At 41.0% G+C, this 26691-nt stretch overlaps 1 protein-coding gene across 2 annotated transcripts in view; it reads right to left on the bottom strand.

The window, feature by feature from the left end:
* Positions 1-26691, bottom strand: part of DGKI (diacylglycerol kinase iota) — a 424575-nt gene that overhangs the window by 242590 nt on the left and 155294 nt on the right. For both annotated transcript variants that reach the window (XM_046669970.1, XM_046669971.1), the window contains exon 3: positions 14551-14646. In XM_046669970.1, coding sequence (XP_046525926.1) covers positions 14551-14646 — 96 coding nt within the window. The remainder of the gene's footprint in view (positions 1-14550; positions 14647-26691) is intronic.

Here is a 26691-nt window from a genome sequence, read left to right on the forward strand (position 1 = left end):
GTGCTGTGCAGGAAATGGAGAGGAAGAAGCTTCTGTCCATTCTAGGAGAAGCTAGTGAGCCACTTGAGGAGAAAGAAGAACTTGAAAGAAAAGGTCATAAACAGGAGAAGGCCACACATGGCTAAATGCTAAATGAACAGCTCAGATGATGAGAGTTATAATTTAGAGGAGGGTAAAACCTTGGAGGCTGAGTCAGTAAAGAGGACCTAACAGAAAAGCAAATTCTTGAATTGGGCCTTAAAAGATGTATACATTTGAAAAATTGAGGATGCTCCAGCAAGGAGAAGATCCAAAGTCTCACGATGTAGGAGGCACTGATGTCTCCTAAAAGGAACTGAGACCGGCTTTGTTGTGTCAGACGGGGTACCGAGTGGCCAGGCTCACAGGAGGCCATTTCCATGAGTTGTTGGGCACCAGGTCTGATGGTCGAGTGCTGAAGCTTCTATGTGTGCACCTGGTGGGGGGATCTGGTGGAGTAGGGTGTCCACAGGTATGAGGAGTGGGAACACTGGCTACGTTAAGAAGCCAGAGGAGCTGTGCCATGAGAGGCTGCAAGAGAAATGGCATAGCAGAACTATTCCAAAGAGGCTCCAGAGTTAAAAGTCATAGAGGTACAAGAAGATGCAGACTCCTCTGTGTGTTTTTGTATTGCTATAATCCAACACCAAGTACGCTTCCTGAGACAAAATAGGCGCTCAACAGATATTCCGGAAGGGAGGAAGGGAGGGAGGAAAGGAGAAAGGGTTTGCAGAGAAAGCCTTGGTCCCCACTTAAGCCCCCAACCCAGCCCCAGTCTGGAGAACTGGTGGCTTTGGAATAATGAGACAACCGCCCCGCTCCCAGGACATAGGCATTCTCACAATAGGCAATCCCAGAAGAAGAGGCACCCTGAAGGCGTGCGAGGGACAGAAGACCTCTACAAACAATAGAGGGAAAAACAGGGTGGAGGCTTCATGCTGATTACAGCTGAACAACAGTTTTTTTGAGCAGAAATGAGCTGTCTTCTGGGGAGCACCAGAATACTCAATGGCAAGACTATTTTGCAGAAGGCCGAGGTCTTACATAAATGGGCAGAGCTAAGAACAGAAAGTCTGTAGTACTGCTGCTCATGTGAGTCCACCAAGACCTGCAGGCTGGTTAAACCTTGGAATACGTGTCTGGGTAACAGCTGTGGGCTGGGGAAGAAACCTGCTGGATAGAAGTGGGGCCGGCAAACAGACCAGTCTGCCCAAACAGAAGTCCTGGTTGGGTGGTGCAGATTAGGCTAGAAAGGTGGATTGGGAAAATATTGCTGACTCCTTAAATCGAGGCTGAGAAATACAATTGTAACCGAATGGGCATCAGAACACTAATAAAATTTTGTTCTATAGCCAAAAATAACTTAATCTGGTGGCAGTATGCAGCACTATCTGAAGGCAGAAGGAAGAAGACAAAAGGAAATGAGATAAGCAATTTACTAATTCAGTCAATCAATAAATACTGACCACCTACTGGGTGCCAGGCACTAGGGATACAGCAGTGAAGAAAACATTGAAAAAGCGCTTTTTTGATCTCATAGAGCTGACATTCTCCTGGGAGAGACAGACAATAACAAGAAAGATAAGTATAACATGTAATATGTTGATAGAAATAAGTGCTAAAGAGAAAAAGTAAAGAAAGAACGGGGGAATAGGAAATTCGAGGAAGAGGGGAAAGTTGAAGTTGTAGGTAGGCTGGCCAGGAAAGGTCTCACTGAGCAGATACATTTTGAGAAGCACCTGAAGGAAGTGGAGGCACGTGCCATGTAGACATCTGGGGGAAAGCATTTTGGCAGAGAGAATAGCAAGTGCAAAGCCCAGGGGCATGAGGCCTTGGGATGTTTGAGTGGCAAAGGGGCCATTGATGCGGGTGGGGAGTAAACTAGGTGGAGATGAGGCCAGACAACAAGGGCAGATCAGATTACACAGGGTCTTATAGGTCACAGTTAAGACTTTGGCTTTTTTTTTTCTGAAAGAGAATAAGTAATGAGAGTCCACAGTAATAATTCACATATTAGGCAATCAGGGCCTGAACTGGGTGACGAGAAGGAAACAGAAAAGAAGGCAGGGAAGTAAGAGTGATTACAGAGTAAAGCAGACCCCTCTTTCCAGTCACACGCAAGTCTCCTGAAGGTTAACACAGATTTCTCACACCTGAGCCTCATGTCTTTCAGTAGAATAACTGAGAGCCCAGGATGGCTCCACTCCTACACCTCCGGTCAGCGTGCTGTGTGTATACCCTCTGATTACACAAACTACAATCCCACGCTGGGCTAAGGCTGGGGCTGCCTCTAAAGCACTGCAATAAAACTCACTTAATATGCTCTTCAAACAGCATATCTTGTTGTGCTCTCAGGAACGCATCCTCTGAAGCCATCTGCACATGAAGTGTTTATGTTTTAGAGACCCCTTCCATGAGTATCTCAGATGCGCCTGTGAATCCAGAGGGTAAGCAGGACCCACCTGAGCTCAGGCCCAGAAGGGTGGAGCCCACAGCTTCCCTACGACACACAGAGAAAGAAGAAAAGGGCCTTCTCACATCTTTTTTTGGAAAAGAATAAGAAGTTTTATATTTCCCCAACAGCCAGTGTAGTTTATATTTTTCATTTGAAGAGAAAGAAAACTGAAATCTTAGTGCAGAAAGCTAAGGGAAGGGAAAGGACTTTGTGAGCTGAACATGAGAACAAGAGCAACTTATGAAAACCTTTCCTCCTCCTGAAAAGCAGCCAATCGGGGCTCACCTGAGAAACAGACAATTTGTTAAGAACCAAATTGCTAGAAACTGTGTTAATTCAAAGCTAAAGTTGATGACTGGTTATAAAGAGTGATACCTCATCACGTTGTGATCATTATATTAGGAGTGGAAAAAGCTACGGTCAGAATGACACAAGGTTCATTTTAACGGGAGAAAGGGTACATGCCTGTAACTCAATAGTTTATACTTATATTAAAATTTGTACCAAATCACCCTCTTTAAGAGTGGTTTAAAAGTAGCTTATGTTAGTGAATTTAATACATTTTTTTTAATAGGCAGAAAGTGGTAGGTACTGATGGGCTTCGAGAGAAAGCTACATGGGAATCTTAGGAGAAGTCTAAGTCTTGGAACTCAACTGGGTAAGCAGTGCACACCACTACTATCTTTGTAAATCTACGTAAAACTCAGGTACAGTTATTGAGATACGAAACAAATACATATTGCAGCTATCACTTATGAAAAGTATAGTCAATGACCTGATAAATCTGTATAGGCTGGCGCAAGTTTAAGGGAAAGATACCAACACACTACTGCTCTCAGAGCTGGGCTGTGTAACGCTTAGAGTGCCCCTTCATTGACTGGCCCGAGAGTGCTATACTGCACAGACATTCCTTCTGTCTGCTCATTCATGGTCATGACATATAAATGCATGATGCATGATGCAGCCTTACGAACTTGAAGAAATCTACAAAAATCCATAATTCTGTTTCCCACTCCTGGTTCTCATTTTACCCTAGGACATTTCATATTTCCATAACTATTATTATGAACTGTCTCTGTACTTTGTTGCTCTCATCTCTTGTTTCTGCTTCATTTTTTCTCCTGCCTGCTTGTCTTCTCCTATTTCTTTATGCCCATTTGTCTCCATGCTTCTCAGCTTAGGTGCCAACAGGTCCTGGCTTAAACAACCAGGGCCAGTCAATAGCTTTATTTTATGCTATCTTCCTGTCTTTGGTTCTTTCCAGATGCTTTTGTGATTGCTCCCTGTTCAATTTTTATACTCTCCTCAAAGTTATCTCAGATCAAAATTGCCATAGATCTTACAATAGATCAATTGAACTGTTACTATATGTGCAAAAAATGTATATAAATATGATTACAAGTACACAGACACTAGTAAGTAGAAATTCACACAATTAGAGCCTTGCATACCCAAACACATGTGCATTCACAAATTTCAAGCAGAAAGATATGAGTGAGAGGGACTGGACATATTACAGACGTTATAATGAAGATAAGTTGACAGGAAATGGTATCTCAGTGTTGTCTTACTGGCTCTCTCTAGTTCTGAGGTAGTATATCAAGGGCATAGCAGAGATCTGAGGTTTAATATAAACCAGAAAACACCAAAGTTTGCCTTTTAATCCTTGCTGGTGTGATAGTACCATATGCATCAACTTATCTGCAGCATGAATCCTAACACATTCTCATTATCAGTTTACTTTGTGGAAATAGATGGAATTGGTTTTCAAAGTTCACAGTTTAAGATTTCTAAACAATAATTTGGAGACATTTGCTTTAATCTGGAAGATTATATCTACTTAAGAAGCCATACCAAGCCGTGGTAAATTAGCTGTCCTTTCATTGCCATTTCCTATATCCTAAACTATTGATGACATAATTAAGACAAGGTCTTCCAGCCAATCTAGCCCAGGAATCCCACTATTTCAATCGTGGTTCATCCAGCCCTGTATCTCCAATTGGCAATGTGGTTTCCACTCACGTACACACACTCACCCATACCATTTTTCAATTAGGACATTATTACCACAGACAGAGTATTTACCAAGAGGCTAGCAGTGTGATATATATATATTATGTGAACTATAAACAGAGCTCACTTCAGCCACTCAAGGTGGGCAGCTGTGTGACAAGTGGGTACTATTCACCCACTTTACAGCTAAGAAGCTGAGACCCTATGATATTAAGCAACTTGCCCAAGATAGATTAACTAGGTGTGGAACGTAGGTCTTTCCGACTCAAAGCCATCTCTTTCTATTACAATCCATTACTTCCCTCTCATTTTCTTTCCTAGTAATGGATTAGGGGAATAAGACTGATGACAATAAACATATTTGACATGATTGTTTTAGATGATCCGTTCTCATGAAAGCCCCATGGGGATGGACTAATGATGACCATACCATGACTGCCTGTGCCAAGAATGGTAAACAGCAGGCTTTATCCTCCATGAGAATCAAATAAGATGGGCTGCAGTAGATATGACATTGGCTAAACACGGCTTAAAACCTCACAATAGCCTGCTAGCAGTGAGTGTTGAATTTCCCTGTAAAAAGCCTTAAAAATAAGGCAGGAATTCAAATGTCTGGGATTCTAAGTATAATGATACTTAAATGGCAGGGTTGATCTGGTGACAGGTGTCTGTGTGCGTATGCGTCTCTCTCAACAATCACATCATTGAACTCATTCATTCATTCCATGAAAAATGCAGGATAACTACTCAGCCCAGTCACCATTCTCAGTGCTGAGGATCCAGGAGAGTACAAAACAGGCAGAGTACCAGAGCTAAATGGAGCTTCTGTTCTAATGGTGGAGACAGACAGACAGTCAGGTAAGCGAGTAACATACTTTTTAATGATAGAAAGTGATATGTGCTACATAAGATCAACAGAATGGAGAAGGGTCACAGAGTCAAGGATAGACTATCAGCTGGGCTGGTTGTTTCACTCCACGAGATCCATCCTCTCTTTTACTCAGTGAGAGAGAGGTGATAATTATAAGGTCCGCCAAAGTTAGCACTCTGGCATTGCCTGTGGGTTTCAGTTTCTGAGAATTCATTGGAACCATTTTCACTCAAGGAGGAACGACTATAGTAACTAATTTTTATCGAGGGTTTGTGACCTGCCATGCTGTTAATTGCTACACACGCATTATCTCATTTAAGTTTCACAACAACCATAAGAAGCAGGTATTACCCACATTTTACAGATGTGAAATGGAGGTTTAAAGAGCTTAGAACAATGACAACTAGAAAATCTCAGAGACTGGGTTCAAAGCCAGGTGATTTGATTCCAAAGGCCACACACCTCCTCAAATGAAGACATCAAAAGCAGCCTTTTCCATTTCCTGTGTTTTAAAGGCATCCCTTCTGAAATCTGTATCTGCCTGGTATATGAGGTAGGTAACAACAACAAGCTCCCAAAAAACAAAGACAATGCCAACTTGGGGGCTCATGGTAGTCTGGGGTAACTGCTAACACAAATAATGCTTCAGCCAAGATCGCAGCCGCTGAGCAACAAGAATACTGGCTAAAATCTCTTGTTTCGGGTCCCTGGCACTGAGGAACACTGGAAGAAGGGAAAGCATTTCCGTACACCTGAGCATTGCCTAGATGGTAGGTAAACTCTATGCTGAATCAGATGCAAATTATTTTTATTAAGTAACAAGATGGTACCAATATTAAATGACAACACAACCACTCCACACAAACATATACCCACATACAAACACACAAACACAGCCTCGGCCTAAAATTATCATTGCAGAAGAGATGATAATTATTCTCAGAGGCTCAAATTCTAAGAATAAAATAAGACACACACACATGGCTTAATGACAGTTAAGCATAAAGGCAAGAGAATTGCACAGACACAGAAAACTTATGAAGCTCGGCATAGAGATTAAGCCTCTCTGACTTTTCTTCCCTTTACCATTGAGTGGAAGTAAACGGCCTCTAATGACCACTCCAGAGGGCTATTGTTATTGATCAACATTGACAAGTTCTAGGAAAACTGCATCGTGTGAGCATTTCTCAAACAGTTTTCCACAGAATACTGAGATCCCACAAGATACCAATAGGTGTTTGTGGGAAAAATAATGGGTTCAATGATCATCCCTTCCTCTGAGAAAAAATAGGAAATCCTACAAACCTTTTGCCCTTCTTAGAGCTTCATAATACATATTTGTATTTAAAGGTGTTCAGTGTTTTCTAAACTTCTTTGATCACAAGCCTCTTTTAATGAACAATACTGCATACTGTTACATGAGTTCACTGCTCTCCAGAACACAATTTGGTTAAAGGAAAAAGTGTACTGTGCAAATAGACAATGGTACTGTTGATTCAGGGTCACCCAGGCAGGAGTGACAGAATCCCAAAGCTCCTGGGTTCCAAATCCTATCATTATCTCTACTGCATGAAGTGGGCAGGACCAGTGTTATATTCTCCTCAAATACCTGGGCCCTATGCCAAGTAATTGCCGTTACAGTCATGTGTAACTTGATGTTATAACATTAGGGATACGTTACAAGAAATGCATTGTTAGGTGATTTCGTTGTTGTGTGAACATCATAGAGTGTACCTAGACAAACCTAGATGGTATAGCCTACTACACACCTAGGCTATATGGTACTAATCCTATGGGACCACCATCATATATGCAGTCTATTATCAACCGAAACGTCGTTGTGCAGCACATAGCTATGTAACAATAGTTGTAATAGTAACAATGGCTCACACTAAGGATCTGCCATGTGCCAAACACAGTTCTAAGTGTGCACTTGGATGATCTCATGGAAATGATCGATCATCTGGCCAGACACATACAGGGCAACATCACTTGCACCCGCAGGAACAGTCCCACTCCCTTCCTCCACTCATACCCACTGACTAGGGCGTCAGGAGCAGAAAGTCTGTCTGTGCAATTGCTTTTTCCAAACTATTTTTGTTGATGGCTATGCTCTCCCTGAGTCATCTTGATTCATTAGCTCCTTAATATTCTAATGGTGGGAGGGGTCTCTGGCAGAGAGCAGCCTTGGCAGCTCCCTGGAGACAGAGTCTTCCGACTGGCACCCAAACAACTCAGAAAGCTGGCTTAGCCTCCTGGGCTTTATTGCCGCATTCACGGTTCCCTCTGACAGCCCACACCCCACTCAGCCAAGCTGCCATCTGGAGGTGCAGATCGTCAATCTGCTGTGCTGGACAACCGGCATGGGAGGCTGACAGGACAGGAGCAGCAAGCAGGCGGGCTTGGGCCTTTGCGAGGCTCGAGTCCAGTGCTGGTGCTCTGCGGTGTACACCTGCCAGACCTGAAGGCACAGATGGGCAGAAAGTCTCCAGCAATGCACACTGGGCACTGACTCTCTCACCTTCTCACCCACAGCACACAGATGTACGTGAACCAGCCTCCGCACAGGCCACTGTCCGGTGCACCCATCTTCCAGAGATGAAATACACAGAGTGACCAGGTTCAGGATCTTTCTTTTTTTAAACAACAAAAAGCCCAAAGTTTCCTTCAAATAGGGCAGAGAGTTCCTGCCCTGGTATTCTTCTTACAAGTTTCTCCCAAGAACCCAGGGACATGGCCAGCAACCTGTTGAACAGATGCTCTGGTACTCGATTACAATGATGAGGCTTCTGACCCACCAATAAGAAGACATGGCCTGTGACACATTTTCCAGAAAAGGTTACTCCTATTTGTCACACTCACTTGGTCCCACCCTTGACCTAGTGAGACTCTGGATATTACACACAGCAGTACAACGATTGGTGAAAGCATAGGAGTCTCAGTGTTGGGGCTTGACAGAATAATCCCAAACATAAGGTCTTGTGGAAACCAAAGTCCAACCAAACTACTAATTAGCTCCTTCAACATAATGACACTGAACTATAAGCAGGAATAGGAGAGAAGGAGGGAAGATATTAACATTTGTCAACTAATTTAATCCTTCTACCAATTCTGAGAGGCAGACATAATCATCATCATTTTACAGAGGAACCTGAGACTTAGAAGCAGGGAAGAGCCAGGATTTTCCCCCAGATCTCTTTCTCTCCATATCTGTGTGGTTCCTGACTCTCCACTCCCCCTCAGCCCCATGTCACATGGCCTCCCCAATGCAATTCATTCATTTACTCGATAAAGTGATATTTATTAAGCTGCAAGTGATATTGGGAGATACCTTGGAATTCAGGTCAGGTGTTACAGGTCGGGTTTGCCATTTTCATTAAATCTTACCCACAAGGAAAAGATTAAAGCAAAACACATGAATGAAACAATAACAAAAGCAAAACAGTGTCTATTTGCCTACCCACAAAAAGAAGGTGACACAAGCACATTTAAAAATAGAGAAGATAGATCTGGTAACAGCATTCGGAAGTCTGACAGCTTTTTTTTTCTCTTACCCAACCTACATCCTCTCACCCACCTAACCATCTACCTGCTCTCTTCCCAGCGCTCTCAGCTTCTGACACCTACCTGCTCGTCTGCTCACTTATCCAGAAAGCCACATCCTTCTCAACCATGGTCCTCAATCAAGTGTGTGTGTGCATCTGTGAGCTTTGTGGAGCTATCTGTGTGGCCAGATAAGGCAACTCACCCTACAGAATGGCTACTGTATTCATTTCCTAGGGCTGCCTAACAAAGTGCCACAAACTGGGTAGCTTCAAACAGCAGAACTGTGCGTTCTCTCACAACCCTGGAGCCAGGAAATCTGAAATCAAGGTGTCAAGAGCACCCTTTTGAGGGCTTGGAGGAAGAACTGTCCCAGGCCTCTCTCCTGGCTTCTGATGATAGCCTGCCATCCTCAGTGCTCCTTGGCTTGTAGCTGCATCACTCCGATCTCTGTCTCTGTCATTACGTGGCTTTCTCTTTCTTCCCTGTGTATCATTGTGTGTCCTCTCCTCTTCTTATAAGGACCCTTGTCATATTGGATCAGAGCCCACCCTACTCCAGTATGACATCATCTTAACTAATTAAACCTGCAACAACCCTTTTTCCAAATAAGGTCACATCCTGAGATAATGGGGGTTAGGACTTCACTATATCTTTTTGAGGTACAAAATTCAACCCACAACAGCTCCTACGTGCCAGATGCAAGGACCAGGCCACTTCATTTGGCCCTGACACTCTATGAAGTAGATCAGTGGCTCTCTATCCACTCTATGTGACAGCACATAGAATCATCTGTAGAGTGGTTTTCCTTTTTTTTTTTTTTTAACATATTCATGCCTGGGCCCACTCACCAGAGGTTCTGATGTGGTAGATCCAGGCTGGGAACTAACCATTTGAAAAAATAAAATTAAAAAGTAAAGCTTCATTAGTGAATACAATGCTCATCCAGAATAAGAATCACTGAGGCCGATCTTAATAACAATACTTTCAATCAGGAAACGGAAGTAAAAGGAGATGAAACAATCTGTCCAAAGTCCACTCAGTACAGAGATGGGACAGTGGGTTTTCAAACCCAGATCAGTCTTAGCAGAAGTCCATTTCCTTCCTCCTACCCAGGTTGCCTCCCTGTGTCCACAGGTATCTAGACAGTTGTGTATATCTACATATTGATGTCGGCAAGTGTCTTTTAAGTATAAAAATAGGTGTGCACTGGTATGAGCTCTATGGATTATTAGCGGAGGCGTGAGTTTCTCTGAGAACAAATATTTGGCTGAACATCTTTGTATATCCTATCAACAAAGCATGAGAATGGTTTTTACAGAGTGTACCAACTAAGCTGTGGGGTTGTCGCTTACAATTAACCGTCATTCTCAACACTGTCTGAAGTCTCTGGTACTGGGTACTCAGCCCATAAACACAGAATAAATGTCCATCTAAATAAATATCACAAACAAGAGCGGTCCTAGTTGGAATTTTGTTTCTGTTTTTCCCCTCCCCCCATAATCACGGTGGGAAACAGCCATCCTTCTGCTCCAATTTCATTACTTTTGCATCCCTTTCTCCTCTCTAGGCCAGGAAAAGAAACAGTTACTAATTTGGGGACTGTCAGTGATTTGGGAACATCTTTAATCCCATTAAATATCTGTCCACAGACATCCTACAGTATTAAATGTTGCCACTAGAGAAACACAGATGAAGAAGGATTTTAAAGGTCATCTGGTTCAGCCCCGAGGCTTTGGAGCAAACTCTCCTACACTGTCCTGTAATGTCACTGCCTTGCTTTCACTGCCCTCCAACACCAGCCCCTAAATATCAATCCAGATGGCAGCAGGAGGTCCTGGATTTGCAAGAATGCTTTGGTTTTAGATTATTGCAATGTCACCATAAGTTAGGGTGACAGTTTCCCTGACGCAGTTCTGGCTTGCGCTTAATGTTACAGCACCATTATTAATAGCAGCCACTTTCACCCTCAAAACTGTCTTGGTTTAGACAATATATTATATGGTCATGCTTCACAAGCACACGAGCATTTATGACATGCACTCCAAGTTTCGGTTCAGAAGGCACGGACACACACACACCCCCATCCATCCTTATTTCCATTCTTACCTAACACACGCCCTTTGGTGTGCTCATGCTTGTCTCACGATTGCCTCCTCCCCTGTACAATGCTTGTTCCTGCCTCTGAGTTTGCTCATGTTCCTCTCCCTGCCTGAAATGTACTCCTTCCTCAACTCCACTTATATAAATCTTACCCGTCTTTCAAAACTGTGCTGTAGCCCCATTTCCATGAAGCCGCCTCTGTCTATCTCAACCCACACTGACTTCTCCCTTCTCTTAACTTCTACTTGTGACATTTGCTTTGCTAAAAAAGGGTAAGCAGTGAAAGGCTCGTCTTCAGAGGTGGGTTCACTCCTCCTCCAAGCGCTCTGCCTGCATTCTGTTTAGAAGCCTGCAGATAGTATCTGGTTATGGTAATTTGGTCCCCAACCCAACAGGTTGGCTTTCTTCAAATGTGGTTCATTAAAAGAAATGAGAATATAATACATAACCTATTTATGCATGCTTTTTTCTTATAAAACTGTCATTCAATCCTAAGAAAGCTGCAAATAGAACATTTAAACTGGGGGCTCTCTTGCAGATTTCCTTGTCTAACCTTTTACTCAAAGCAGATGAGCACCCCCGTCTGTAGCATCCTTGAAAGATGGCCGTCCAACCTATTTGCAAACACATCCTTTGAGCCCATCTCTCCAGGCACTTTGTTCCCTTGCTGGACAGCTCTGATTGTTAAAGATCTTCCTTAAAATACAGTATTTCTCAAAATTAACTTTATGGACCATCTGCACCATAATTATTTCAGGCACTTGTTAAAATCACAGATTCCCAAGTCTAACTCTAGGCATACTGAATCAGCATTTGGAGTAAAGACAGAAACAGTAATCTGTATTGTTAACAGGTTTTCCAGGTGATGTTTATTACACCAGAGTGTAAGATCTACTGTTAGAGTCAGTAGATTCTATACATATAACTTAGTTCTACCTTCCTAACAATGGAGAGCAAGACACTTCCTAGTCTTCAAGGCAGCTCTTCAAACACTGGAAGATGGGTCCATTCTCTCTCCCTTACACCTTTAATAATCCCCCACAGCCCAGGTTAACTCTTCCTTCTACTACAAAGTGCCTTACCCCGAACCAACTTGGACACATTCCTCTGGGTCTCCTCCTGCTTGTCAATGTCCTTCCCAAAATGTGATGCCCAAAGGAGGTGGAGAGAGAGTACCAGATTTGTAATGCTTTTACTATATGCTGACAATTTTGTGAAATCGATCAATTCACACTCTCGCCAGCTGGCAACAAGAGTCCCCATTTCAGCCTCATTTAGCCTTTGCTAATTTAATGGGCACACATGGTTGACGCCTCATAGTTGTTTTAATTTGGGTGACTTTGTATATATTTTTCAATGATATATTGGCCACTGGTAGTTCTTTTGTGAATTGTCTACTCCTGTCCTTCCTGGGTTTTTTTTTTTTTCCTTTTAATTTCTTATATCAGTCACTGTGGCAAGTAAGTCCTTTCAGGGCATTCTCTCATCGAATCCTTAAAACAACGCTTCCCCCACTTTATAGATAAAGAAACTGAGCTTTCAGGAGCTTATAATGAGGAAATACAGTTAGATCTTCAGCTTGCTCACTGATTTATTTCTTCATTTAATCAACATTTCTTGGAGGAGAGTGCTTCATCTTCCAGACACTTTGTAAAGTGAGTAAATAGAGCCAAGTATTTGGGACAAAATTATGAGGAAGGTTCAGAAGAACACTGGCGATTTTCACAACTCTATTACTTCCTTACTTCTACCTAAAAGTTCCTTTACTCTTTGTCGTTTTTCCTGGCCTAGAGGTAATAGTGTCCAAGTTGCAACCAGTTAGAGGACAGCAATGCTATTTACTGATACACGATTTAAGGAGGATCTGGAGTATCTGTTCATATATTTGCCAAGAGAGGTAACATGTGGCTGACCCTAAAAGAGCACCAGAAAAGGATCAAAGGAAGTAATTTGGAACTAAGGCAGAACTCCATAACAAATTACAGTCCATCAGCTGGCAGCAGTATCAGTAGATAATAGTTCAAAAGTATATATGCAAGTAAGATTGGCTTTCATATTTTCCATTTTATATTATCCAAAATCCCGAGACCAGTGTTTATGCAATTAACGAGGATCCTAATGTTAATTCATTATTTATAGCATTTTAGTCCAAACAGCTGAGCCTCTCTTAGTTTTGGCTAATTTAATCAAATTCCAAGCAATTATACTTTAATTAAAAATACATATGCATAAAGTTGAAATTATATTTAAATCAATTGAATTTACAACCAGATTAAAAGAAATGCAAACAATTAAGTACAGATTTGAGTTGGAAGCAAAATTAAAAATAATTTAATCCTACTGTCTTTTTCTATCTTTTAGTAGCCAAGATCCAAAGGTCATGAGTTCTCAATGGCACACAGTGAGTGGCAACATTGAGATTCAAATCCAGGTTTCCTGACGTTAAATGGAGAGCCTGTACAGCTGGGCCTTTCACTGACATTTAACTATTCCCAATTTAACTCAAACAAACCCTGGTCCTCCAAAACTCTCATAAAGTTTTCCAACCAAAACCTATAAACTAGGCATCCAAACAGCTAATGTACTTTTAAAGGTCTTGGTTCCCCCTTTTGGATTCCAGGCAGCCTGATCAAAGTTCTCGGGGGCTATCGTCTTCTATAAGGTTTGGCGGGAACTCAATTTCTTCCTTATTAGTTATTAACAGAAACATATGCACTTGCAATTCCAAAGTCCTACATTTTGCCTCAAATCTTTCTGGCACATAATAGATAAACACCATGAAAAAGAAAATAATTGATCATGTAGATTATGATGCCCATCTCCACAAATAAGAAGGAATATATCTTTTCTTTCTTCTTTACTGTTTCCCATTACCCTCTTTTCAGACCTCTAATTTTAAACTACACAAAAATTTCAGGTTCATTTTCTCAACACTAAAATTTTAGTTCCTCATAACTTACTGCCTGGCAACCATGCTCTTTTCACAGAACATAAAGAGGATTTTAAGATTTAAACAGATTGTTCTAACTAGGAACACAAAGTAAAATTTAAAACGCAGGGGATACTCCAATGCACTTGAGTGTTGATTGTTTGTACAGAATTTTATCCTCCAGAACTTAGTCTGAATTATTTGCTCGCCTACACCCACCACCACACAGGTCTTTCAGCTCATCCCCACCCTCACCCACCAGGATGCCCTCCGCCACACACACTGCCTTACAAACAAGTTTCCTGCTCCCACAGAGACCCTTCCTCCACACACACCCTCTCCCCGACCCCCAACACACAAACAAAAACCAACCCTGGGTATGATCATAAAGTAGCACATTAAACGAAGGTTTGGCCTGCATAGTCAAGCCCTGAAACCAACCAAATTGACCCCTTGAAAGCCATGTTAACTTAACTGCCTGTCCATTGTCTCACAAGGGACAGGCTCTTTCAAACCTCTCCTTGGAAATCCAGTCATGGTGACCCCTGCTGCCTTCAGACTCAACTAGGAGCCTTCCCTAGAAAGGACAGAGCCGGGACGCGGGAGGAGCACACTCACTGCAAATCTGACTTGGCAGTTCTCCTCTCCCAGGTAGCACAGGTCTCCTGAGACGTTAGTCTCCAGCCACAGGTGCTCTCCATTCACGGCATTCTCCTGCAAGGAAAAGACCCGCCTGAATTCAGTTTTATTTTCAGGCATAAAGGAGACAGATCGCAAATTTAGATTTTAGATGCCAGGAATTTAGTGAATCCAAGGAGTTTAAACACTTCTCATTTTACCTCTGAAAATACTGCTAGAGCTGGTCCTACAAAAATTATAGCAATGGAAGAAAGTGTTCGGAAAAACTTTGTTTGAGCCATAACTAAAACAGACATTAGGTCTATAGATGCTTTATCCACAAATGTGGTAACCTGTGAAATAGATATTAAGTAAATGAGGGAAAAAACCCTTAAACTGTTCGATGTAAGGCCTTATTTATCTAGGCCCAATACTGCCGATTGCATGACCATTGAAGGCAAAATTCCAGTGAAAGTTGCTTTTACTTAGCAAATTAAGAAAGAGGATAGTAGTATTAAAGTATTTTAAGTAAAGACTGTTTGAAAAAACATTTATATCAGTAATGGGTAAATTATACTTCTAAGCCAGAGGCTTCTCAAAACTTAGTTTGTAATCAAAGCATAATAAATTTCTACTAATTCAAACATTTTACTGACAGTAGGGCCTTTGCCCATTTAATTTTAAATTTTTCAAATTGAATGATCTTCTTGCTTCTTAACATATTCACATCCTTCTGATGGTAAATAGAGCTGTTATGATGAATGATATGAAGTACAACAATCCTATGTCCAGAAATGGGCAATGTTTCATTGAGGTAGAAGTGTAATACTTTTTTTTAAACAGGATGATGAACAGGATTCCATATTCCTTTTATGGCACACTACCTTAGAAATATGAAAGATTTATATATTAATTGTACATTGTGCTCATTTGCTTAAAAAGGGCTCTGAGCTATTAAGGAAAACATTATGTTGCGTTAACCATAAAGGAAAGTGATTAAGTCCAGAGGTCTCACAGGAAAACTGCTCTGGTTTTATCTTGCTCATCATAAGTACATGGGCATACAAGTATTTTTCCATGGGGGAAAGACTGAATCATGTCCCCCCCTACCCAAAATTCACATGCTGAAGCCCTAACCCCCAATGTGATATTATTTAAAGATGGGGCCTTTGGGGGGTAATTAGGTCATGAGGGTAGAGCCCTAGTAATTGAGATTAGTGCCCTTAGGAGAGAGACACAAGAGGGATCTCTCTCTCTCCATGTACACACCAAGGAAAGAGCATGTGAGGACACAGTGAGAAGGCAGCCGTCTACAAGCCAGGAAGTGGGTTTTCACCAGGAACCAAATCTACAGGCACCTTGTTCTTGGACTTCCCAGCCTCCAGAACTGTGAGGAATAAATTCCTGTTGCTTAAGTCACTTAGTTATGGTATTTTGTTACAACATCCTGAGCAAACTAATACAGAGGATGATTTCAATAAGGACTTTTATAGAATTATCAAGCAATTTAGAAGTCCATCTTATACATGTCACCTTTATTATAATCCACTACAGAGATGTCCACATGAGAGCCCTCTGAATCCCAAAGCTTAGCATAGAGAAGCAGAAATATACACCAAGGAGAAGCTGGAAAACAATACCAAGTTTCATCCATTTCATAAAGTAAATGTATTTCTTCAGATTCAAATACAACACCTTTCTTTTCAGAACCCATAAGATCAAATTTTTTCAGACATGAATAACCAAAGGTTATAGATGCTTCACAATCTAAAAAAGGTGACACCAACTCTTAGAACAGTGAAAGTGAGACATGAAGAAGTAGGTGAAATTCACAAGCTATGTAGATGTCAAGGGATGGGGAACAATGCACAAGGACACCCTGAGATAGGGGCATGCCCTACACATCTCAGAGTGCCTCAAAACCATTCCAAAAAGGAAAGCAATGCTGATGAGAATCATCACTATGTCAAAGGGTGACCATCTTTTCATGAAAAGTTTGTCTTCTCTATTGGTCATTTTTCCCCGTAGGAAGTCATGTTCAATTTTTTTAAAGAAGTCAATGGGAAAATGGGCTTCACCTCACAGTCAACCTTGTGGAAAAATAACAGAAGCAAGAGAAGAACAGCTGTACGTTTGGACCCAAAAGTTTTCAGACAGTGATGGATGAGGACAATATTTTAAAAATAAACACTAGGGAAACCTAAACACAGTAAATATCCTGCCAACTCTTCTAGAAAGTGAAGTATAAAATGTTGCAGTGGGGAAAAGGTCAAAAACCATTGATAATACCAATCAAGGCAGGCCAGAAATTAAATCCTGGGAGGTCAAAGGAAGATAGGCAGGGGCAGGCAAGACCCAGGGACTCAGAGATTTGCAAGCGCATCCCTAACTCACTGTGCTGGCTAGCTTCACCCAGGCCAGGGGCTGCTTGCTGCCTGCATACTGCACACCCCTTGCAAGCAGAGGCTTGCTAACAAACTCTGCCTCATATTTAGGCAGGACTGCTAGGATTAGCTAACCTCGCTCTTGAGTGGGGATCTGATTAGAAAGACTGGCGTTTCTTTTAAAAGAGGGACAGAAGAAGACAGAGGTCTCCTGCTACAGCGGTTCTAATGCACTGGTTCTCAAATCTGACTGCTCATTAAAACGCTCTGGTGAGTTTTTGAGAATACCTAGGTACCATCCCCAGAGAGTCTGCTTTCTCTAATCTTAAGTGAAAACTGGATATCAGTAGTTTACAAAGTTTCTGAGGTGACTCTAATGTGCAGCAGAGTCCGAGACCCAATAATCCAGTAGACTCTACCCTACCTCTTCAAGATTGCTAGATAATAGGTTTTAGAACTCGTCCATGACTGAAGATCTATTAGACTTGATACTTCTCTCTCCTTGTACAATCACCAAAGAAGGAGAAGGTGAGAGAGGGAGAGAGATGTGGCATAAGGTAGCCCGGAGGGATTTTAAGGAAAGAGACTTGAGACCACAGATATATAGTGAGTAGTCTCAAAGCTAACAAGATAGATCCTGAAGTTAATTGAAAGGAAACAAACTCGCACAAGCCTTTAAAGAAGCAATAGAGTAAATGAAAACATTCATACATTCACCTAGTAATCTCACTTTGGGGAATGTACCCTAAGGAAATAATCCTAATGGAAGAAAAAAACTATATCCATTAAGAGGTTTGTTTCTACCACCTAATAATCAAAAACTGGAAACATCACAAATGCGCAATGGAGAAGAATGTTTATAAAAAGCAGGATAATACATGAAATGGAATATTATATAGTCATTAAGAAGCACAAATATGAAAATTAGCCATATGAAAATGGCTTTCCTCTTATCTTTACTCATATCTTCACTCTTCTCTATCTACATTGAGTCCTGAGGTTATTACATTCAATTGTCTTGGCTTTAGGGTCCATCAATTAATTGTTGCCTCCCAAATTATTCATCCAATATGAACCTCTTCTTTAAACTTCAAACTCATAAAAAAAACAGCCCTCTCTACATCTCCACTTGGAGATCTAATTAGCATCTCAAAATTTTACATTCTCAAAACCAAACTCTTACTCCCTAAATCTGTCCTTACTCTAATCTTCTCCCTGAATTATCAGGAAATGGTATTTCTATTCTTACAGTTCAAATATTTGCTAAAAACTTTGAGGTCATTCTAGATCTCTCTTTCCCATGCCTGTCCACTAGCTAATGTTCTTGACTCTAATTTCAAAAGCTATATGAAACTCAACTACTTCTCACCACTTCTACTGTTACCACCTGATCCTCCAACATCTCTGGCTTGGAATATCCCAAGAGTCCCCCAACTGGTGTCCCTGCTCCACTCTTTCCTCCCCTTGGTCTGTTCTCCACAAAACAACCAAAGTAATTGCTTTAAAATGTAAATCTGATCAAGTCACTGATCTGCTCAAAACTCTTCAGTGGCTATCCATGCAGTTGGAAGAGTGCAAAGTCCTCACTTACCCAGTCCCTGGGTGCCTCTGACTTCTTTTTCTGTCTCTTTGCAATCTCATTTCCTGTCCCGTTTACCTTGTCTTCTATCATGCTCCCTCTCAGTCACTGACTGGAAGTCACACTGGTCTCCTTGCTATTTTCTAGGCAGGCTAACGAAGCTCTCATCTCAGTTCGATGGAATTTGCGGCTCCCTTAACTAAAAATTGCTTTCATGAGATACCTGCATTTTGCATTCCTCATTTCATTCATGTCTCTGCTCAAATGTCCCCACATCAAAGGCCATTTACCGCATATTCTGTTTACTATTTCCAAATGGCTTACTCCTCTCTATTCTGACTCTATGTGGCTAATTTCTGTTCACCTTTGGGGCATCAGATTATTACTTCCTCAAAGAAGCCATCACTGACCCCCAAATCTAAGTCAAGTTATTTTGTTAGTTTCTCTCATAAAACCATGTTCCCTTCCCATCAATTATCTCAGTTGGCAATTATTAATTCATTGCCATGATCACTTGATTAATGTTTCCCTCTTACACTAGATCCTAAGCTCCATGAGAATCCTGAATGTACAGCACTTAACTTAGCGCCTGGTAAGTATTAGATGATAAATAAATTTTGGGAACTGAAAAGATGAAAGACTAAGAATCAATCAATAAATGAATGAATACATATTCTTGTTATATGCAACTCCAAGGAGTAGAAAGGGATAATCTTTTTTCTGTCCATTAGTTTGGAGTCCTAAACTGGGATAAGGAAGAATGGATGCCTAATAAAGACATGACAGTCTTTTAAAATCACAAAATGAAGAAAAGTTCTTTTAAAAAAGCATGCAAGAAAACAAAACAAGTCATGCAAGAAAAAGATGAAGCATACCTTTTGTTAGACTACATTTTTCCCATGCTTCATCCTTTTGCACATCTGTCTTGTCTGATGCCTAATAAAGTACATAATAAAGAAGTAACCTTACCCAAAGAGAGGTCTGGCCTTTGTCCTCAGCTCCAAAAAGATAATCTCTCTAAGTGTCTGGAAGGTCCTGCCTGATATATGAGTATCTCTGTTTACCTGGGGGCCTTGGGCCCTGCCAGATAGTCTAAGATAACAATGATTCATGGTGGAGCTTAGAGCTATATGATATCCGCTTAACCTCTAGAGGGGCTAGAGGCTAAAGTCAACCATGCGGGCAGTCAACCAGGTCTACGTGACCAAGCCCCAATTAAAACTCTGGACACCAAGGTTTAGACGAGCTTCCTTAGTTGGCAATATGTCCCACATGGTAGCTGGGAGAAGTTAGCACTATCCTGGACTCTAGCGGGAGAGGACAAGTGGAACCTCCATGTGTGGAACTCTCTTGGACTCTACCGTGCACCTCTTCCCTCAGCTGATCTGAAGATGTATTCTTTCACTATAATAGGCCATAAATGTGAGTATAACAGCATTCAGTAAATTCTATGAGTCCTTCTAGTAAATTATCGAATGATAAATGTGGTCTCAGGGATTTTTGAACCTACAACTGATATCAGAAGTAAGGGTGGTCTTAAAGACTCTTGAATTCTGCATAAAGATATCCACCTGGGTGGCATTCGCACAAGAATGGGGTAGACAAATGAACTATTGTGGTTTTCTTCTTACATTTTTGATGAATCCTTTTCTAGCTCAATATTAATAAACATGAGCTTTGAAGTTGGACAGACTTATTACTTACTAGGTGTATGACCTAGGGCCTCTCTAACTTCCCTGAACTTCAGTTTACTCCCTACTGTAACTGTAATAATAACCGTCCTTCCCTCACAAGATCAGAGTGATGTTTAAATGTGAAAATGCATAAATTTCAATGCCTTGCACACAATTAGAAGTCAATCAGTGTTCAAGATAGTTATTACTGCTGCAATTACTCTGCCATTTTCCTTCCTCTCTCCTAATCCATAGATGTTGGCATTATCCAAGTTTATCTCCTTGGTCTTTGTAGCCAAGACTGCTAGCCATTCACCGAGATCATTTTTCTCTTCTTCCTGAACATACAGCTAGACCTTATTAACCAGCCTCCTTGCAGTTAGGTGTGGTCATGTGACCAAGTTCTAACCAATGGAACATGAACAGGAGTGACATGTACTGTTCTGAGACTTTGCCCATTAAAACATCCCACGTGCATTCCTCCATGCTCTTTTCCCATACTGGACACCTGGAGCAACCTTTGGTTGATTTTAGAAGCCATCTGATAAAGATGTAAGAGCAACTGTCTGTGTGGGTCACTGAATAACTATATGGAACAGAGCCCACTCCCCCATTCAGCCTACCTGAAAGAGTCTTGGTCTGTTACGCAAGTGAGAAATAAACTTCTCTTGTAGAAAGCCATTACATGTTTGAGTCTTTTATTTATTGCAGCCTAGTCTACCCCAACTAATACAGGCCTCTTTTCTTTACTCATATTTTTGTCTGGGTTTCTTTTTATTATCTACATCTACCCCCAAATTACTTACCATACACTGAACAGTATGTCTAATCTCTGAGTCCTGGTTTCTTCTGCTCTGAACTCTAATTCTGACATTCTCTCTGATATTTTACACTGCTGCAAAATTAATTCCCTTAAAATATAGGTATGTTTATGCCTCTCTCTTGCTCAGGATGCTTAAATGATTCCCTATTGTTTATCAAATGAAATCCAAATTTAATCTCCCATGCTAGACCCTCCTTAATGGCACCAATCTGTCTGTTCTTAACCTTCCTTACCTTCATACATTTTACTCTCTTCTCTAAATATAGCCATATTTTCCCTTTTTTGCACCACATATTTGTTTATTACATTCTTCCCACCCAGGAACCTCTTTCTCTCTTCTCTACACACCCATCTTGAAATATCATCTCAGAGCATCCATCTGTGCCAGACAGAAAAAATAGCTCTCCCATTTCTAAATGCAGATAACATTTCTTCTGTATTTGTGAATGCTGAGACAATTCTCTATACAAACACATATATTTACATGCATCGATGTATATATAGATGAATCCAATTACCTAAGAATAAAGATTCACCTAGGTAGACAGATATGATTCCTTGCTCTCGAGTTCTACTGAAATCCTAGTAATGGTTATAGGTAAAAAGATAAAAGTTGATGGGGGCAGGGAGAATGTTATAGGCTGAATAACACTACAGATAGAGTACACTGACACCAGAAGCAAATAATCTACACAAATGAAGATATTTACTTCTAAAAATGTTTTGAAATAATAAGAAAATTATAAATATGTATCATATATAAATGTCCTTATAAATTCAGAGAGGAAAAAAGTGTTTATCTGGATTGTCTCCCCCTGAAAATCTTCAAGATAATAACAGGTAAGATCTATCTTGGAGGGCTTAGATCTGTGCTGTCCAAAAAGCACATGGCTATGGAGCATCTGAAATGTGGTTAGCACTAATTGAGACGTATTTCGGTGTAAAATTTGCAGATTTTGAAGGCTTAGCATGAAAAAACAATGTAAACCATCTCACTGATAGTTTTTATATTGATTACATGTTGAAATAGTAATATTTCTGATATTTTTGGTTAAACAAAATATGGTGCTAAAATTAATTTTACCTATTTCTTTTTGCTTTTTTGAATGTGGCTACTAGAAAACTTAGGATTTACTTTATGACTCCCCTATATTTCTATTGGACAGTGTTGATTTAGATCATCATTTCCTTAGAGGCAGAAGTTTAGACCTAGATACTTCTCACTGACCTGTGAAATTATAGGATTCTACGATTTCCCCCAGCAGCCAGTGTGATTTAACTTACGACTCTCACAATTTTGGAAAATAAATGACTAGTGAGGGTGCACGAAATCATGCTAGATCTCTCCCTCTATTAACATGGCTGACTAGGGCCCAAGACCTTCACTGATTTATAGTTGGTTAGTTCCTCATGCTCTGCTTAGCAATCTGAAACCTTGATTAGCTTGATGTTTTTTGAAAAGGGGATGGGAGTGGGGCAAAATCTTGGGGTGGGAGTCACCATCGGTGATGACAGCCAAACCTGAAGGTAAAAGAGCATATAAAGAAGGCACAGGTCTGCAAGGACTTGCCATCGGAAATAAGACTAAAATGAGAACACGTGTACGTGAGTGCATACGCACGCACACACACACACCTGCCTCTTCCTGGCTTTTCATTCAAGGTTTCTAAAGATAAGATGACCTCATTTCATAACCCAGTTTGAACCAATCCTGCATGAAGACTCTGTTTCCCTAATCTTGTCCCTGACCCAAACAGTGATGCAGTGCACTAACTGTGTTATGTTTCCACCTGCCTAGGAGAAAGCACTTCTTTTCTTAGCATTGTCAACTAGAGGAAAGGAAAGGTGGTTTGCATTTAGCATCTGACTTGGTTTGTGTTGACGTTCTCATTTCCGAAGCTCTTGGGACTGGAGGAAATTTTCCAGTGAGCGAGGAGAAAGTGAATTGAAATCAAGGTTTAAAACCAATGTGCCCTCTAAGAAAGACCAGGGTGGTTGTTCCACCATTGCTTTGAGAGTTGTTTTAGGCAGTGTAATGGGCCAAAACAAATTACAAAACAGTAGAGACAGAATGGAGACCCGCCTCCTATGCTCTCTACTGTAATATTAAAAACAGGGAAGAAATCTCCAGGTCCAAATTAAGTCCCCATTGCAGGAGAGGCATGTGACATTTAAGAGAAGACACGTATTATCTGTGCAACAGACACATTTCTAAATGGGCTAACTCACTCATTTAGAAACTTGGATTCCAGCCCAGGAGATGAGAATATTTTTTCCTTCTTTAAGTATTACTCCCTTTCTAGCAATTTAGCTTGTTTTCCCCGAAACTGGCTTGGCTGACATGCATGGCATAGCATCAGAGGCAGCAGCCCCTGCAAGTTGTCACCATGAAGGTAAAGAGAAGATGCCACTAGGATGAATGGGAAGATGAAACAACTGTGTGTGCTTTAAGATTTAACACGATACACTGTATTAGCAAGGAAATTTAAAAAAGAGTTACTTGGGCTTCAAATAGCATAAATCTATTTATTTTCCAAGCAGGCTTTTGATTCATGTCTACAAAGCCTTTCAGGAACTGGAGATTATTTGAATGCCTGTCGACTCCCACTGAAATGTCCCCTTCTTGCTGATTGAGCAAAAAAAGCCGTAATCAATTAGTTCTCTGACATCAGTAGCCAGACAATTACCAGGCCTATGATGCTGTGCCCTCCACTGTAAAGAAGAAAAAACAAACAGAAGACATTGTCGTTCCCTTCAAGGAGCCTGAAAGCTAACTGAGAATCTAGAAAGACAACCAAAAAACACTAATTTGGCTCTAAGGTTTGTAAGAAAGCCCTGTGCACAGGCAAGAGAAATGCTGGCAAAGAGTCATCACGGAAATGAGACTGTGTGGGGCAGAGAATCCAAAAGTCATAACAAACCATTTGAGTAAATCACAGCAGGAGAGAAGTTGTTGGACTTCGAGGAACAGACTAAAAATAAAAGAGAGATAGTATATATCACTAAGCAGGAAAATGAGAATATGAAAATGGAATACTTGAAGGAAATTATTAAGTTGGTGTACCCAAAGCATAAAAACTGACTTCTGCAATAGTATACTCCTGGCCAAAATGCACAAGCGCCCACCACCTGGCTCACTAAATCAGTGCTCACCTGTGTTTCAGCCTCTGATAAGCAGGCCACTCCTCAAAGCCTTTTGCCAAAGGATATTTAGGAAACAACTGTGCCCCATCAGATGACTTTGGCACATATACTAGAGTCAGAAAAGGGCCCTTCAGTATTCCACAATAAGTAGAAAATCGGGGACCAAGATCCTAATTCCAAGTTTACTCTGACTTGCCTTGCAACTCCAGACACGCCATGAACAGTATGTGTTTTCTCACTGGTGAAATGAGAAGAAGAAAGGTGACGTAAGTCAGGGGGTCACAGTACTATAGGCCTTTGAGATGACATTCATCCTTCTGAGCTAAAGAGAATTTCAACAGAGAGTCAAGAGCGGGGATGGGGAACAAGGTGACTCTTGTCAGCCCTGCTCAGCCCCTAGGAGCATCACTTAGCACTATTGGGACCCTTGACCTCATCAAAGCTAAGGAATTGGAGTTCCTCCTTTTTTTTAATTTTATTTTTTAAATTCTTGCCACCCTCCTCCTCATTTGGGAGACTCTTAAGAGCCTCCAAGCAAAATCAGTGCTCAATAAATGGTTACCATGAATAAGTAAAGATTGATCATTTTAATACATTTCATCCAGAAGAGTGGGTTGACAGAGGGAGATAAGTAGTCACACTGCTTTCCCACAGAGAAGCAGACAGGGGGTGGGATAAAGGGAACAGGAGAGCGAGGTCAAGCCAGAGGACTGGGCTGACACTTTACGCAGAACTGGTTTAACTCCTCGAACAGATGGGCAAACTAAAGTGACACAAATGAAATTGGTGAAAAGCACATTTGTCAGGAAAAGCCAAAAATTTTGAAGCAAGGGTGAGCCTTAGCAAAAAGGTCACTGAAATGTTTTTAACAATCTGCTTCTTCCTGTCTTCTGAGAAAAATGTTTTACCTGATTGCAGTAAGGAATTGTAGGGTTGGTCACTGTTTGGCTTCCGTTAACAGTAATATTAACCCATAATTACGGTGTTTTTCAGTAACATCTTATAACTCCTCACACATCAGATCTCTAAACAAGCCCTCAGCTGGAGTATCTTCAGACAAGGCTTTCGATTTTCCATCCATTGTTAAACATCCCAAAGTGTTTCCTGCCATGCCATGATTCCAACAAGCCACCATGACAGGGTGCCCATGTCAAAGGAGAGGGAGGCACAAAGGACTTAGTTCCTATTTGCTCTTCCCCCACTATGTCTTGCAGCCTCCCATCACCAGCCAAAAATACCATTTTTATGAAATATTAGAGTACATATCTCTCTACAGGAATCAGAAAATAATACGTTCTAGTCAAGCTTCAGCTCAAGCAGGACACTTCTTTTTAAAAGCGTTTTCTGATAACCGTTTCCAACATCAGACAGGGTTGGAGCATCCTTCCTCACACTCCAGTGACTCTCTGTACTTCTAGGTGTCACCACCCTATATTTCAACTGTCGATTTCTTTTCTGCCCTCTGCATTCTAAGCTTCTTGAAGGCAGAAACCATATCTTCCTCACCTCAAAGTCCTAAGGAATTGACACAGGTTCTAGAACAAAGCAGGTAATCAACAAATGTGTGATGGATAAATGAATGCATCAACTACTCTATTTCTTAAAAAATAAATATGCAGGCTACACAGTTTATAAAGAACTTTCACACTTACTGCCACATTGGATCCTAACAATACCCATGAAGTTCCTCTTAGGGAGAGGCCACATCTGTCCCCGTCTACAGACAAGGACAGTGAGGCTGAAAGAAATCAAGTGACCCGACTAATGTCACACAACTGGCAGAGAAGGGAGTGAATGTATGTCTCCATCCACATGACTTAAACTATCTTCCATTAGCATCTTCCATTTCAAATAGGGTCCTGCTACTTTAGATCGCAGAATTGTTTGGGACATCGAGAACATGAAAGTAACTTTTTTGGGTGCCTGATTCCTAACACACTCTCATCATTGGTCCATGCATGTTCCTCTTTGATTTTATCTGTTTGTTTATATACTTAATTATTTTAATTATGTAAACATTAGTAGAAATATATTCCATACTCTATTATGGTTAAGAGTTTACTAAATAATTGTCCTGTGATAAAAGGAAACTCCAGGAGAGAAACATTCTTCCTGAACACAATTCAGCGTGCTCAAGTGGTCTCTGAGCACTCTCAGGACTCCATCAAGGGAGAAGCTGCGTCTCAATTAGATCCGGTTTTTTGCCAGGTACTTCATAAATGCTGGCAGCCTGCATTGCTATATGTCCAAAATGTAAAATAAGAATGTTAATAAGTGTGTGCTTGGGAAAGAGGGAGAAATGTTATAAAATACAAAAAGACATTAAACTGTGGCATATGTGCTAAAATTAAAATAAAATAAGAAAACAACTCCTCTCCTTTTCCCCACCCTGCCATGCTCTTTCATTTGGGAGAAGAACATCGGTTATCTCCTCTGCTCAAACTCAACTAAAAATACTAAACAAGATTCACCATCAAGACCAGACCGGCAGAATTTCAGAACAGCGCTTCTCTACCTTCATGCCATTCCTTATGGTCC

The sequence above is a fragment of the Equus quagga genome, chromosome 8, assembly GCF_021613505.1.
Source record: "Equus quagga isolate Etosha38 chromosome 8, UCLA_HA_Equagga_1.0, whole genome shotgun sequence".
NCBI classification, from domain to species: Eukaryota; Metazoa; Chordata; class Mammalia; order Perissodactyla; family Equidae; genus Equus; species Equus quagga.